This window comes from Labeo rohita, chromosome 17 (genome assembly GCF_022985175.1).
Source record: "Labeo rohita strain BAU-BD-2019 chromosome 17, IGBB_LRoh.1.0, whole genome shotgun sequence".
Taxonomy (NCBI): domain Eukaryota; kingdom Metazoa; phylum Chordata; class Actinopteri; order Cypriniformes; family Cyprinidae; genus Labeo; species Labeo rohita.
Genome location: NC_066885.1, coordinates 17,459,914 through 17,475,606, shown reverse-complemented (window position 1 = coordinate 17,475,606; position 15,693 = coordinate 17,459,914). Strand labels below are relative to the sequence as shown.

At 37.2% G+C, this 15,693-nt stretch overlaps 1 protein-coding gene across 2 annotated transcripts in view; it reads right to left on the bottom strand.

Moving 5' to 3' along the window:
* Nucleotides 1-13,831, bottom strand: part of rps6ka1 (ribosomal protein S6 kinase a, polypeptide 1) — a 74,144-nt gene extending 60,313 nt beyond the window's left edge. For both annotated transcript variants that reach the window (XM_051133159.1, XM_051133160.1), the window contains exons 1-2: nucleotides 13,269-13,831; nucleotides 1,217-1,261 (exon numbers count right to left, since the gene is read on the bottom strand). In XM_051133159.1, coding sequence (XP_050989116.1) covers nucleotides 1,217-1,261; nucleotides 13,269-13,331 — 108 coding nt within the window. In that variant the 5' untranslated portion in view covers nucleotides 13,332-13,831. The remainder of the gene's footprint in view (nucleotides 1-1,216; nucleotides 1,262-13,268) is intronic.
* Nucleotides 13,832-15,693: the final 1,862 nt, after the last annotated feature.

The window sequence follows — 15,693 nt, the reverse complement described above, 5'->3', positions numbered from 1 at the left end:
GATAACAAAAACTTGTTAAACTATTGCTCAAGTGAGGTCATTTTGACTTTGGACAGACTAAATTAAAGGCCCAAAAATATCTGGCCGCAGTCTCTGGGGTCTAAAGTATTACAGGACCTTGACTGAGCTGCACTGCAGTTTTGAGGTGAGCTCACTGTTCAGAAAGACAGAGAAAAGCACATGCTGTAGAAGGAGACAGGCTGTCTCTCTGTCCATCACATCAGGCTCATATTACACATAAAAACACAACAAATGCAGGGATTCATGAGGGAGAGAGAGAGGCTTTCCCCACACAGTTAGATAGACAGGCGGCAAAAAGTCAAGATGAACCCTGGAAGAGAGAGGCTATGAGTAATCCAACCCCTTTAGACAGACACAGAGGCCTTAAAGTCTCTGAGCCAGAACTCTAGACTGAATTCTTCTTAGCACTTGTTCCATTGATTGTTTCAGAAAGCTGCCAATATACCCAAGACACTCCTGTGAAACAGAGGCAGCTCAGAGGTCTCTTAAACACAGCACTCACAATATTGGCTCAAAGACGAGTCACAAATCAAATCTAAAGCAGCTGTATGACTCAAATTCATAACTCAACATCAAGAGCGTGAGAAAGTTGGGGGCAGTTGACCTAACTGTTCATTTGTCCTATCAGGCTAATGGCTTTAAGGTCATACAGCATCTTTTGTTTGAATGTCTGACGCATTTTCACTTTGTTATGTACTAAACATTGTTAATGCAAATTATGATGATTTAAATGTCACCGAGTGAAGTTACCCAGCGATTGAGATTGTAAGAAATTGTGAGAACGGCCTATGATAAGGAGCATCAGTCAGAATGGAATCAAGAAATCGATAACATTCCATGTAATATCACCTTTCATTAGAAACATGAATAGATTTTAAATAAAACCAATAAACAACATGTGTTGCAACAAAATGTTATTTAACACACATTTGCTGGGGCCATTAAAAAAAGTTGGTGAGCAAGTACAAACACAACCAGCAGAAAAAGAAACATCTGTCCTTCAAATTACCCATAAACTCAGAAAGCTGGATAAACAAGATTAACATCTGAGAACAGCATGTTTTAGGATTTGCTGGAATTGCTGGAATTGCTGGAGAACACATTTTTTTCTAGATGTTTTTGAAAAAAGAAATCTGTTGAGAACTGTCCCGAACAAATGAAAGTGTGTTTGTGTATGTGGTCAGCTGGGTCCTACCTTAACAGCTGAAGTGACCCCATCCTCAGTGGTGCTCTGCCCATTCTGAAAGAGAAACAAAATAGATTAATGTACACATGTAGATGCAGTACTAGTTTGGTTACATCTTATTTGTTGCTACATTCCATTAAGAACAGCAGTCATCAAAACTACGAAATAATGCAAATGGAAGTAGGAAAGGTTTACATAACCACAAAACTTCATGAAGTGCCATGTGTGAATTGTTTTACACAGGCTAATTTTTCTACAACATCAAGTTTAACCCATTTGTTAGAAATTGTGGTACTCTCGTGAACGTGTGTCAAAGACTGACACGGAATGGAAGAAATTGTTGAATAAAGATGCTATTTTTGTTGTCTTCGCGCACAAAAAGTATTCTCGTAGCTTCATAAAACTAAGGTTGAACCACTGATGCCACATGGACTATTTTAAAGGAGTCATATGATGCGATTCCATGTTTTCCTTTATCTTTGGAGTGTTACAAGCTGTTCGTGCATATATAAGATCTGTAAAGTTCCAAAGATTAAAGTTTTAAACCCAAGGAGATATTCTTTATAAAAGTTATGACTCATCCACACCTTCCTAAAACGGCCCATTCAAACACGCCCCCACGTCTACATCACAGTATGGCAAGATTTGCATAATACCGCCTAAATGTATATACAAACAAAGGCGGAACTTTTATTCTTGCTGTAGTATTGTTGCAGCCGCTGCCATGTTGTAGAGACGCCATGTGTTTTATTGCGAAAGCGAAAGTACTTTGTTTGGCCTTCCAAATGAGTACACAGCAAGAAATCAGTGGTTAAGTTATATTTACAACACTGTTCCAGAATAGTACAATGCAAATATTTGCGTGTGCAGCGCTTTTTACGGAGGACTGTTTCCTGAACCTGGGAGAGTAGCCTACATTGCAGGCTGTGCACACTATAAAGTGAGGCAATTCCAATTTTGCAGGGCCAGTCTGGCGCTTCTGACTCACAGCCCGTAAGTACGTTTTCATATTAAAAGAATTTGCTATTGGCTATTTAATGTGAGTTTTGAGCAGTGTAGAGTAGTGCTTCTTGTTTGTCGTTTCTACGATCAAATGGGTTTTATGCTTATGCGGTGAGGCACAACACAATGCAATAGGTAAAAAGACAGTTGGAGTTATTATAATCAGTAATTATGTCCTATATATAACAATAATCAATAATGTACAGTATGTGGAAAATAATGTTTTCTGTTAGTTTTTTTTACCTCAAACAGTGTAAACGCATTGCATTACACCAAATACACAACATAATGTTCTTTTTAGCAACATCATATGAACCCTTTAACAATGTCTACCTTCCTGGACCTTGAATTTGGTAGTTGCATTGCTGTCTATCCAGGGTCAGAAAGCTCTCGGATTTCAACAAAAATATCTTAATTTGTGTTCCGAAGATGATAGAAGTTCTTACATATTTGGAACAGCGTGAGGGTGAGTAATTAAAGACAGAATTTTCATTTTTGGGTGAACTAACCCTTTACACTCCATTTACTTGGAATGGAAATATAACTGCAATCATTTAGCCTTCAAAGTAGTGTACACAAACAGTTCAGGCATGTTTACAGCTGGATCCTCTGGCTTATTATCATGAGAACTGCCACAGCACAAGTGTGCGCATGTGTGCATGCATGTACTTGACGGCTCACAGCTGTGGTGTCAAAATCATAAAAGCGTGTTATGCCTAGATGACATAACCAGTGGCTCCTGGGGCATTTAAACAGGCATGGCTCCTTATATATACACACACTCACATACATACTTTCTGGGAATGAGCTTGAGCGTCTGTTCTGCCAACAAGTTGGGTCTTCAGAGGTAATTCCATAACACAAATTTCACTATACAACACTAATAAAAGACATTTACATTTATTAAGTTTATACTATCACTGCAGAATATTGTTTTCTCAACACCTGTTTAAACTTTTATCAAATAAATCTGTTTTGAATGTCTTAAATAGTCTGAAATACACAGAAAAAAAAAACAGTCTAAACAGTTATTTAATTTGTTATTATGGTTCTAGATTTTTCAGATTGTTAAACTTAACACATAAACCTGAAAATAAATACAAAGTAACTTTACAAAATGCATTAATATTTACTGAGGTAGGTTATTATTGGTTGGCTGTTGCTAACAACTAATAGGAAAAATCTTGCATTGTTTGAACTGCACACACTGTAAAAGCCTCACAGATAACTAAAAGTAAGACTGATCTGTATCTGATGATGGGGCCCAACAGTCAGTTTAATAAAAACTATTCAGATGAGAGCAAACCACAACCAACCTAGAATCAAAACACATGTAAATACATGTAAATTCTGGGAAGAAAAAAAAAACAAAAAAAACATGTAGACACCACTTCCTCATGCATGTTATTTCCCCTTCATTTCTCCCTTAGGAGAAGCAATTAAAATTTTGACATACAGTTCATCAGAACTCAATATAAACGGTTTCTTTATTTATTCCTTAAGCATTTAAACACGTCAAGACAGAGAGAGTTTATTCATGTAGAATTTCCAGCATGGCCGACTGGTTTCTGCAGTTCAAACGGTGAATTCTCTCATGAACCGGCAGAAAAACACACAATCACATCCTGCACAGGCTATTGCTTTCAATTTCATTCAATACAGAACCTTGAGTGAGAAGAGAAGGAAATGGAAGAGACAAAAATAAAAAGAATTGGAGGAAGGAAGAAAACACTTCTGGCTGCTCAGAGAAAAACGTAAAACAGACAAAGATCAAGGATTCCTCACATGCGAAGTCAGAGCCTTTTTCATTTATGCTACCTTCAGACTGATTCACTCAAGTGCTCTGGAAGTTTAAGCTGCTCTGAAAACTTGTCTTAGAAAAGCTCTGGTTTACTGTCAATGTCACTTTTTGACAACAATAAACAAGAGGTCTGAGTCAAAAAGTTTCCTTGGTAACCAGAAAGACCTTCAGACATTGTCTCCAAATTGTGAAGTGACTTTTGACCATCCCCAAACACCTTCATGAAAATAACAGCAACAAAAATACACCGTCCACAAGTGTCATGCACAAACCCAAACCACTCAAATTTTAAGGTGACATATCATGAAAATCTGACTATTTCCATGTTTAAGTGCTATAATTAGGTCCCCAGTGCATCTACCAACCCATGAAACATGAAAAAGGACAACCCAGTAACTTTATTATGGTAAGCCTTTTTCTGAAACCATGTAAAGAAAATGGAGTCACCCATAATTCGCTCCTGTGTGACATAGAAAGCGGAACTTATTTTAATATTAACGCCCCTTAATCTGCACGTTTACACCCATGGCGCCATCATTTTGTTCATTTTCGCAAGCGACAATGGTGTACCAGTTTTAACGCCATGGCGAAAGTTCGAGTTTGAGAAGTTTAAACGAATATGGTTTAAAACGCATGATTTCAGCAGAATATCTGAGGTACGAGCTGTAAAGGCACAGCCCTATTCTGGGAAAGGGGGCGGAAAGCATCAGCTCATTTGCATTTAAAGAGACATGCACGAAAACAGCGTGTTTCCGCTTCCACTCAAACTGGGAAATTTCAAAACAGTGTTTCCCCTGCCATTATATTAGGGGGGGATGTTTTTAAACAGAATATTCACACAATTTTTTTTTCCATGTATTAATTTTAACAGAAAAACCTGGCAACAAATAAAAGGGTTTAACTTTAATTTCATTAAAAATAAATAAATGTTTAATGCCTTCATTTAATTATCAGAAAAATTAAAACACAAAATAATTTCTGAAAAAAAAGAAAAGAAAATGATTGTAGGGCCCTATTGTTCAAAATGTTGAAATTGAGATTTTTTTGACTTATTTTTTCACTGAAATAAATGTACAGAGAGTAAAGAGTAAAGTAACTGTTACCGAAAAAAAGTACTGCACCGTACCATTGGTACAGCCGCCCCCACCCCAAAACCGGAATCCTAGGGGAAACACTGCAAAATGACATAATAAATGATCTGTGGTTGGCGCGATAGCCAACGGCATAAGTTTGGAGCAAGATCAAACAACAGAAAAACCCCCATCTCTCTCCCACTTTGTTTCCTGCCTGTTCTGATCTGTCCTGTCATAATAAAGGTTAAAAATACCAAAAATAAATCTTTAAAAAAAGAAAGAAATAAATGATCGGTGGGGTATTTTGAGCTTCAAACACATTCCGGGGCACACCAGAGACTTATTACATATTGTAAAAAGGGGGATATTAGGTCTCCTTTAAACAACAAACAAAAAAGGCCTAAATGGCTACAAGTACCTGCTTCATAAGATCTCAATAAAGCATCATGGGTATTAATTTTGTGTTGCCTGTGCTTTTTTGACTCTCAAAGTAAAGGTAGCTGTGGACTTGTGTTTTATGAATCACTAGGAACCATGGTTTCAGCTAAAAAAAATATGAAGGAAAATGAAGGAAAAAAATCTTGTATGGCTTGAGGGTGAGTAAATTAACAGCAAATTTTCATTTGGACTATCCCTTTAAAAATGAAGTGTGTGTAATTTTTTATGTTAGTCTTAATTATAATTACTTATAATAAGAAGTACTTATCTACAACTTATCTAAACCATTTAAAGTTTGGAGCAAGACTAACTACCAAACAACAGAAAAACTGCATTATTTTTGCTATTCTGTTGTACGACACTAGCGGCACAGAAATTACATACTTCAGCTGTAATATAGAAGCTCAATTTTAAACAACTGATATGCATTTACATAAATCATTAACAGACTTTGTCAAAGTGAGCTGTGAATATCAGCTCACTGATAAAGAAATATGAGCTGTGCTTAATTAACACTGCGCTCATTTAACGCATACAACACTTTGATGAATCCAGGTTATTAAAGTTTTCATATAAGATGTATGATACGACAGATCATGTTTTGTAGCGTATCCCTCCAGCAAGAATTTTCCCTCAGTTCTGTGAAAGGTACAAAAATAAAACAAACTGATGATATTTCAATAAAGGAAACACATAAAATATCAGCATAGCATGTGTATATGTCTAAAGTATGTGGATATTATCTCAGAAGGTTAAAAGAACCAACAGAATACAACTGAAACTCAGCACAACTTCTCATTTTCCAGAAAAACAACCCTAAACTATTATTAACATTTTGAAGCACACACAGAAAGATGAAGGAGCTGGAGTGTATGTGTAAAATGCATGAACATACTAAAGTAAAAACATGGCCACCGATCACGTGACCCTGAAACTCTTTTCCTGACAATGCGATGCAAATGAAAGTGCTAAAAGAGCCGTCTGCAAAAAATTAACATCTCTCTCATAATGTGACCCTGTTACAGAAATAGCATGCACATAATTGGGACCAAACTGTTCCTCAGAGAGGTGAGAGGAAGGGTGCGTGAGTGTGTGTGTGTTTGAGAGAGAGGAAAAAAAGAGATGTGAATGGAATTAAAAGGCTTGTATTTTAAATGACTTGGCCATTCATGAAACAAGTGCACGCCAGGAGAGAATAGTCAGGATTGCAAAACAAGTGTGGATAATAAGAGGCGAAATAAACAGACTTATCATCTTTTCCAAAGAGGAAAGGGAAAGAATTGTAACAATTTGTGTGACATGCATTCATCATCAAAAGGCATGAAAAAAAAGTTCCCCCACAAGAATAAATCTGGTTTGTGATGACTACAGTGTGTTTTGTGGTTTAAATTAATTAAATTAATGTCCTGAGGAAGAAACCATCAAACTTTAAGACCTTAAAAAAATGTCAATTTCCCTATTCGGACTGTCATGTTGAATGATTCAGGATGCTATTAATGAACAGTGTTTGATTTTGAAGACATTTTTGTCTCAACCTTTGTATGATAAACTATTTTTCTGCCAGACTGGGTCACCACTTGACGCCCAATGAAAAATAGGTTCCTCCAGTAAAATTAATTGAGAACCAAAACTTCCTAAACCTAGTGTTTTACAGTCTACTGATAAAAGCCTTCGTTTTTTTTCCTCAGTAAGTACTTGGCTTTAGAATTGTATATAGAACATAACAGAACCAATAACTAAAAACCTTGAAGAAAGTACACACTTTCTGTATTCGCCCAAAAAATGCTGGATTTTTTTGTACAATGTAATGTTAGTCCAGTCAAACATTAACTCTGCAGCACCCTTAGACTGAAGAAAACTCATCCAAGCTCATTTTCAAGCCCTAAAGGAACAAATATTAAAAGTCAGACCTGTCCCTCTGTGTGACTCACTTCCTCTTAATATGACTGACTGGCAGATAAAGTGGGAGTTGAGTTTCTAGATCCCTCTGAAGTCCCCGAATAGATCGTACTGTTCTTCAGAGCAGTAGGAACACGCAACTAGGCCATTATATAATCTCACCTTTAACCTACAGATCAGTTGACACGGTTGACTGGGACAAACCTATGATAATGGAAGAAGGGAGAGGTAATGAGCAATTCAGGAGAAAGCAATGTAAAAGAAAGGAAATAATAGGGCTGGGTTTAAAAAAAAATTGATTTAGCGATTTTAATCAATTCTTTTTTTTTTTTTATGAAAGAATATTGATTCTTAAAGGAAAAGTCCACTTCCAGAACAACAATTTACAGATAATGTACTCACCCCCTTGTTATCCAAGATGTTCATGTCTTTCTTCATTCGTTTTTTGAGGAAAACGTATCAGGATTTTCCTTCATATAATGGGCTGATATGGTGCCCCGAGTTTGAACGTCCAAAATGCAGTTTAAATGAGGCTTCAAATGATTCCAAATGCAGTTGTAAACGAACCCAGCCGAGGAAGAAGGTTCTTATCTGGCGAAACGATTTGTTATGTCAAATGCTCGTCTTGTCTTGCTCATCCCTCCCTCAACTTCAAAATCGCCCTATATCGCTGTTCTACTTTTTTTGTTAAGGGTGTTTGATCTTCTTTGCATGTTCACTTTGCGGTCGGTACTAATGCAGTGATGTAGGATGATTTTGAAATTATTTTTGAAGTTGAGGGACAAAATACGATTGGAGTTTTTTGACATACCCTTCCTGTCTTGAGCCAGAATACACAGAGTTCAGGCAGAGCAAGACAAGACGAGCATTTGACATTAAAAAGTATATTAATTGTATTATTTTTATGAAAATAACAGATCGTTTCGGTAGATAAGACCCTTCTTCCTCGGCTGGGATCGTTTACAAACGCATTTGGGATTGTTTGAAGCCGCTTTTAAACGTTTAAAATTTGGGGCACCATAGCAATCCCCTATATGGAGAAAAATGCTGAAATGTTTTCCTCAAAAAACTATTTCTTTACGACTGAAGAAAGAAAGACATGAACATCTTGGATAACAAGGGGGTGAGTACATTATCTGTAAATTTTTGTTCTGGAAGTGGACTTCTTTAAATCCCAAGAATCAATGAATCTAACCTGTTTTCATTTTTAAAAAAATGGAACGTTGTAGCGCATAACCTATTTAAGAAATCACAGTAAGCTTGGCGCTTTGTTACTTTTGATATGAAACAAAGTCTCAAATTTAAAATTTCGTTCCATTTTATTACAGTATTCAAAGAATAAATGCCATTTTGGCATTGTTTAATGTGGAGTGACAGATCGCTGTAGCAACTCAGTTCAAGAGAAGCGGCAGCACTAGAGCACACGTGAACTGATCATCTCCTCCACTTTGATGCCAGTTTCAGCATGAAATAAACATGAAATAAATTACACATCTGAAGGTATGTTAAAAGAGAGTACAAATTACTGAAATCCATATTTTGTCTGTAATCGCTCAATCCGTATTTCAACTGTGATAAAACGTCAGTATAGTTTTTTATTTTTAAGATTTATTTTTGGCCTTTTTGCCTTTATTATGATAGGACAGATCATAGCTGACAAGAAGCAGAAGTGGTGGGAGAGAGAGAGAAGGGGGCGGGATCAGGAAAGGTCCTCGAGCCAGGATTCGAACTCGGGACACCCGTAACGCAACAGTGGTGCCGACTCAATATAACAGCTTATGAAAAATATGTCACGTAACGTTACATTTACCTCAGAAAAAAAAAAGATTTGGGGAGCATAAACTCGTTAGTAAACTAGAAAGGAGTATTTTGCTACATATATGCACCATATAACATATTCACTATAATTTTTACTGTTGTTCAATGTTTAATTTATGTTTGAATAAATCCACCAAGTTTTTATGACAGCCACCATTTAAATGTTTAAATTAAAAAAACAAATTTGAGTAGAAATATAATTATGTATTTGTAATTACATTTATAATATGTATACATAATTGTGATTCTGAATTGAATTGAACTGAACTGAACAGCAAGCTTAAAAATCTGAATCGAATTATGAAAATTGTGTCAAAGCCCAGCCCTAATGTGTATATAAAGGAAAGGAAGAAAATCAATGAATGAATGTAAATAAACAACATTTCAATAAATAAACAAAAAAAAAAAAGAAAACAGTATGAGTCAGGAATGTCAACTTGCTGCTGATTCAGGCATTTGACATGCACACAAAACATCTGTGTCTATTTCAATGTCAAACCTGACAAGCGTGTAAGGCTGCATGGTAAGCAGTTATACAAGACTGAACAACTATGAATGTGACACATCAAAGACGTAGGTCTGACAGAATATGTGAGCCCTGGTTAAAAGAAAGGAAACAGACAGCAGGAGTGACGGGCAAGAAGAAAAGTTAGACAGAGAGATGAAGGGAAAGTTAGACAAAGAATCATGAATGAAACCCCAAACGAATCATTAAAACTCTGTGATGAATTAAAGATAAACATCTAATATTTTCAAAGCGTGACACTCTGACTGGTGCTCACAGGTGTTAGGGATTTAAAAGAGAGATGACAAGAGGAAATTTGGCTTTTAGTTCAGAGTTCCGGATCACATCATCTCCATATTCCCAGCCATCATGCGCTGCTACGCCTTCTCACGTTTCAAACCACTGCACAAACTGACAGCTGAGACCGGAAATACACAGCTTCAAAATGTGATATTCCCAAGGAACATATGCTTGAAGCATGTGGTATTGTGTGTGTGGTATTTATGAAGAAAATGCAAGAGCAAAAAAGCAAAGACTGAATTTAATTAATATTCTTTAAGAAACTGAAAGCATCTAGAACAGAGAATATCTGATTAACGTACATGAATCCAGCAATTCAGTTTTTTGGCTCTATCTCAGTTCAAAGCTCACAGCTTGGCTCGTAGGACACAGTCAAACAGGCTCTTCCGAGTGAAACATAACCCCTCCCTGTGGAACAGACCGGGCCTCATACGCTATGATATACCGTCAACACACTTCCAGCAAATCTGGGAAGCTCCCGGGTTCACAGGAATAAATTTCCGGTGATGGAGCGAAAACAGAACTTGTGACTCCTAGAGCTCACAGAACGCCTGTCCTTTAATGGAAGCATACAGCCTCAAATGCTCTCCTTTGTTCTCCAACATCTAATCTCCAAAGGGCTGGAAGTCCTTGTTGAACAAGCTCCAGGTTCTGTAAAACTGTAGGCTTTTGAAATAATGATACCAATCATCTTTGTGCAGTATGTATGATTACAAATACACATCACCACTGAACCCAAAAGAGCATGGCAGCCAACAAATAGGTGAACAGCAGGTGCTCTGAATAAAACCAAAAAATAATTCTCTCAAACATCAGAGTCCAAAATTAGCACTCGCCATATGCCAAATCAACTTTGTCGATTAAATAAAGCAGAGTTTCCAACCAGCCAACCGATAACCATATAAGGAAATGCAATATAGCTAATGCACATCTGAAACTGAACTGATAATGTAATACTTGCTGATGATCCTGTGTGTTTGGGGGCCCATGAAGCAGTGAGCAAGAAGCGGAAATTCACTTTTTACACAAATCAAGCAGTTTGTACCTAGTTGTATCCTGTACCTAGCACTTATTTAGCCTAGTCTGCATCAGGAAACACTTTATAGTCTTGTGGTAATTGCTGAAATGCCACAGCAAGATTCTAATCAGCTATTTTGTAAAAAATTATAAAAATAGACTCATTCCTGCCTCTCTTTTTCATTTGCAAAAAAAACTCACTCAAAGTACTGAGAAGAACTGCTAATATTTCTGCAGTGAACCTGACTGGTGAACCCATTAAAGGGGTGAGCGATCAGAAGGCAAGAGAGAAAAAGTTCATTTAAACCTATAATTGAACAGATTACAATGACAGGAACAAAAGACTAAAAAACAAGATTTCTCAAGAGGTCAGCATTAGTCTGAGAGCAAGATAAGAAGTTAAATCGTCTTCCTTCCATTCTCATTAATCATGGACATCACAGACCATACGGTCTCAGCTTGTCCTGTAGTTAAAAACTTGGCCTTCAGCCAACAGTTGCTGAAGCAAATTCCAGTGTTGTGCAATGCAAACGGCTGTAGTACAACACTAAAATAAAGCAGTTGTTAGCACTGTGGTCTGTGCGTGTGATCAAAAGATATGATTCCTCAAATCAGCATATCTGAATGTATCTTTGCAAGTCAAAAGGAAATGTAAAACCTTTTGAAGAAAAAATAACACCCCTCGCTGTATGAAAGCTAAGCCTTACAGAAGATGTCACTATCACTGTTAAACTCAACGTGGCTGTTGAGTTTAACAGTGATGTTTTTGGAGCAGTTTTGTCCTATACAGCACAACAGTCTGACTACACAAACTCTAAAGTGCTTGATTCAAAAAGTACCATTTCCCAGGGATTCTTATGACCTTAAATTGCTGTATTATTTATTTGATTTTCTGACATTTCACATGTACCCCAGAGAAGACAAAATATTTGAAGCAAGAAACACCTGAAAACAGTCGGTCCACTGAGCACAACATCAGAAAACCAATATTCTTCCACTGGAGCTTAAAAATGGCACAAGCTGCAGAGTTACAAAAAACACAAAACTGGTACCCTTTTAATTCTGTAAAGGAGTTTTATATGTAACTTTCCATCTGAAAAGCAGAATAAATACGTTTTCCATTGATGTATGGTTTGTTAGGATAGGACAATATTTGACCGAGATTCAACTATTTGAACTGCAACCTCAGTGTGCAAAAAAAAATCAAAATACTGAGAAAATCACCTTTCAGTTTGTCCAAATGAAAGTCTTAGCAATGCATATTACTAATCAAAAATTACGTTTTGATATTTACAGTAAGAAATGTACCAAATATCTTCATGGAACATGATGTTTACGTAATATCCTAATGATTTTTGGCATTCAAAAATAACAACAAATCATTTTTACCCATACAGTGTATTTTTGGCTATTGCTACAAATATATCTGTGCTACTTGCAACTGGCTTTGTGGTCCAGGGTCACATATATCCTCAAGCAAATTTCAAAAACACATATATGCTTTAAAGCTACAGGGTTGACCGTTTTGCAGTTCATTTATTCATTTCTAGCCTTGTGCCCAAAGTCATGACACTATAACGTGGTCAGTTGAAAAAAATATTGTTGATATTTCTGAACATATTCTGTTGTTGTGCAAAATCATAGCAGCAGAGTTGACTATTCAAAATCATACATTACTGACAAATCTAACAAAATATTAAGGTAAAATTATTAAAATAAGAGAGATACATGTGCTTTATGTTTTTAACAGAATTGAAAATTATTTTTAATAACAGCAGCTAGGATGACAACATGGCTGGATAACATGAAAGGTTAAAGACGAGTAAAATTTCTGGATTTTTGTTTTTTTTTGTAAAACAAAATGTCTATTAAAAGTTATTGTGAAAGTTCTTAACAGCTTTTCATTGTTAAAGTCACTGTTTACACGTTTAAGAGGGTCTGTGGAATGACCCTCCAATGTTACGAAACACCTCACCTGCGCTACCTGTTCGCGCTCCAAAAGAACATTAGGTAAAGACTGCCGACCATACCTGCAGAACTCTGCACTAGTGTTTAGTGTTTTAACAATTATTTTAAAGTATCACATTTCTGCCTTTTTTCCCATGAACTCCCCATGACAAACACGTGGACCTCTTGCACAGATAGATGAACCCAGAGAACACATATCAAATCAGATAATTTTAGTGCTGTGATTTCACCACCTCTCACCTCCGTCTCCAACTGCACCAGCTCCATTTTGGGCCATGGTTCTGCCAGTTGAGCAAGTGGCATTGTGCACGCTCCTTCTTGTCTCTTTCAAGTACTCAAAATTGGACGGGGATTTCTTCCGAACCCGTGTATTCCCTTTTGGAACCAACTGGTATGTCCCTTTGGATCAGGAGCAAACGGGCGACTTTGCTGTCTTACAATCCGCGCATAGTCCCTCCGTAGAAAATTCGAAACAGTTATTCCTGTTTAAATGACGCTGACGGATTCTCCTCTCGGTCCGCTGGTGAAGAGTAGTTGCACTTGCACAGCCCAGTTCCTGGAAATGAACAAATCTCTCCCACTCATTTACACACAGGTGGATTTGGGTTCAGAGGAACATGCGCCGTGCGTCTGGGAAGATGAAACGCGTCTCCTCCGAGGAAATGAAATAAAAGATGTTACTGTAATGCGGTGGTTTCTCAGCTGACACTCACTATCGGTGTGCACGCAGACGCAGGAACGGAGGATCCGATGCTGTCAGTGTGTTCCGCTCTGAACCGAATCCACAGCGTAAAAGCGCATGAGCTTCAGCCGATCATTGGTTTGAAGACAGTTCTCGGCCAGCCCCTTTCTCCACTACCCCTCTGTAGACGCCCCTCTCTGGGCACTTACTGAAACTGCAAGCTCTCAGCTGTATGGTCAGTCAGTTACACTCTCGCTAACATAAATTGCTACATTTAAAGCTACACTTTAAATACAAAATAACAAAATTATTAATAAGAGAGAGCAAAAATCCATCTTCCAAACCACGTCTTTACTCAAACGTTAGTAAACCAAATAGCCTGTTAACGATTAGTATTTGTATTTGGCGTCATCTGTACGCAGAGTACCAAAATAATACGTCTAAAACAAAACGCATGCATTTTTTTTAAAAGTTCAACAGTTACAAAAGTGTACCTTTGCCATATTTTTTCATATAAATGTAAGCTGTACTTTCTATAATCCAAACTAGTGTTTTCGCAATGTGTCATCAATCGCTATATTGGCGGCACTGAACGTAAACAATGCCACTAAACCTAACGAAACTCGCATATTTGGCTGATTATTGCTATTGAAAAGAGTCAATTATTGTCATATTTTGGGCTGTACTAATCGGTCGGACCGGGAAAAACACTTGTAGTACAATAGACTGCAAAAGTTATAAAGAATCAAGGAGAAGAGTGCAAAAAACTGAGGAACTAAATGCGTTTGTGGTTGGCCAAACTGAACTAGGATTTCCAAGGCAAGAATCTTGACAACATTCACGTTTGTTTTTATCATTTCCAGTCAGGTAGGTGAAATATTAGGCTAATATCTTAATTAATACTGCTCGTATGTATCTTTACCACCTGTTAACTTTAGTTTGTCAAAATATTGCGCCCTTTGTCCTCATTAAGTCCTTCTCTATTTGATTTAGCAGGTTCCACTCATTTTTTCCATGGTTTAGACAGCATAAATTAGCAGAACAACGTATTCAGTAGTACATTAACCGTGCAATCCATGCTGTTGTTTACATCTGAGTATTGCCAATATGGCAGCACATCTGGGTAACTGACCAAATTGTAATGTAAGTGCAAACCCTCTAATCTTCAAAGCAGAAGTAAGCCTATTAGTGAGACTTCTGGTTCATTAGCAAAACTGTCTGAACTACTCAAGCAATTAATTTGCAAATCAGGTGTGCTAGTTTCTAAATTCAAACAGCCAAAGTTTGATTGTTCCAAATAAGTAAGGCAAAAGACAACAAGTGTTTTTGATTAATAAAACAGTTTAGTTTATGAAAAAAATACTATACCACCTCTGTACTGAGAAGAATAGTGACCAACACATCTATTTTGTGTTTTTGCATTTCAGTTGCATTTGACTGGGCACAAGAGGTGAAATCATTACAGTGCACATCAAACATCTACTAAAATTCTATCAACCACAGCAGAGATCGATTTTGCAAAGTATTCTGCTGTGCTGGCACAAGTATCCTATCCCCTTTTCCATCATGCTAGAATTGCTGTTTCGTGTTGTCAGTTGTAATTGTCTTGTAGGCTTGCCCATTTTGTGACAAGGCAGCGATATGCCAATACCTCTTGACTCTTTATTCTCTCAAAGGGAGCAGAGAAGAGCAACTGTTGCTTCTCGCTGAGAGTGGTTACCACTGGCAACCACAGACCATCTGCCAGCGTGCCGGTGAATCTGTTGCCAGAGTAAAACAGAGTATGAATGGTCGTCTTTATGAGATGGTAGTGGGTGGATATGGAGTGTGCATGGTAGAGGACCATGTTTCATTGAGTCAAATGATGGCACAAAGCACAAAATGCTTTTAATGGCACTCAAATGCACTAATGATAATGTAGGGCTGTGTCGGGCTAAACTGTGACATTTTTAAAAGGCGTCAAGACTAAGGCATCAACGAAAG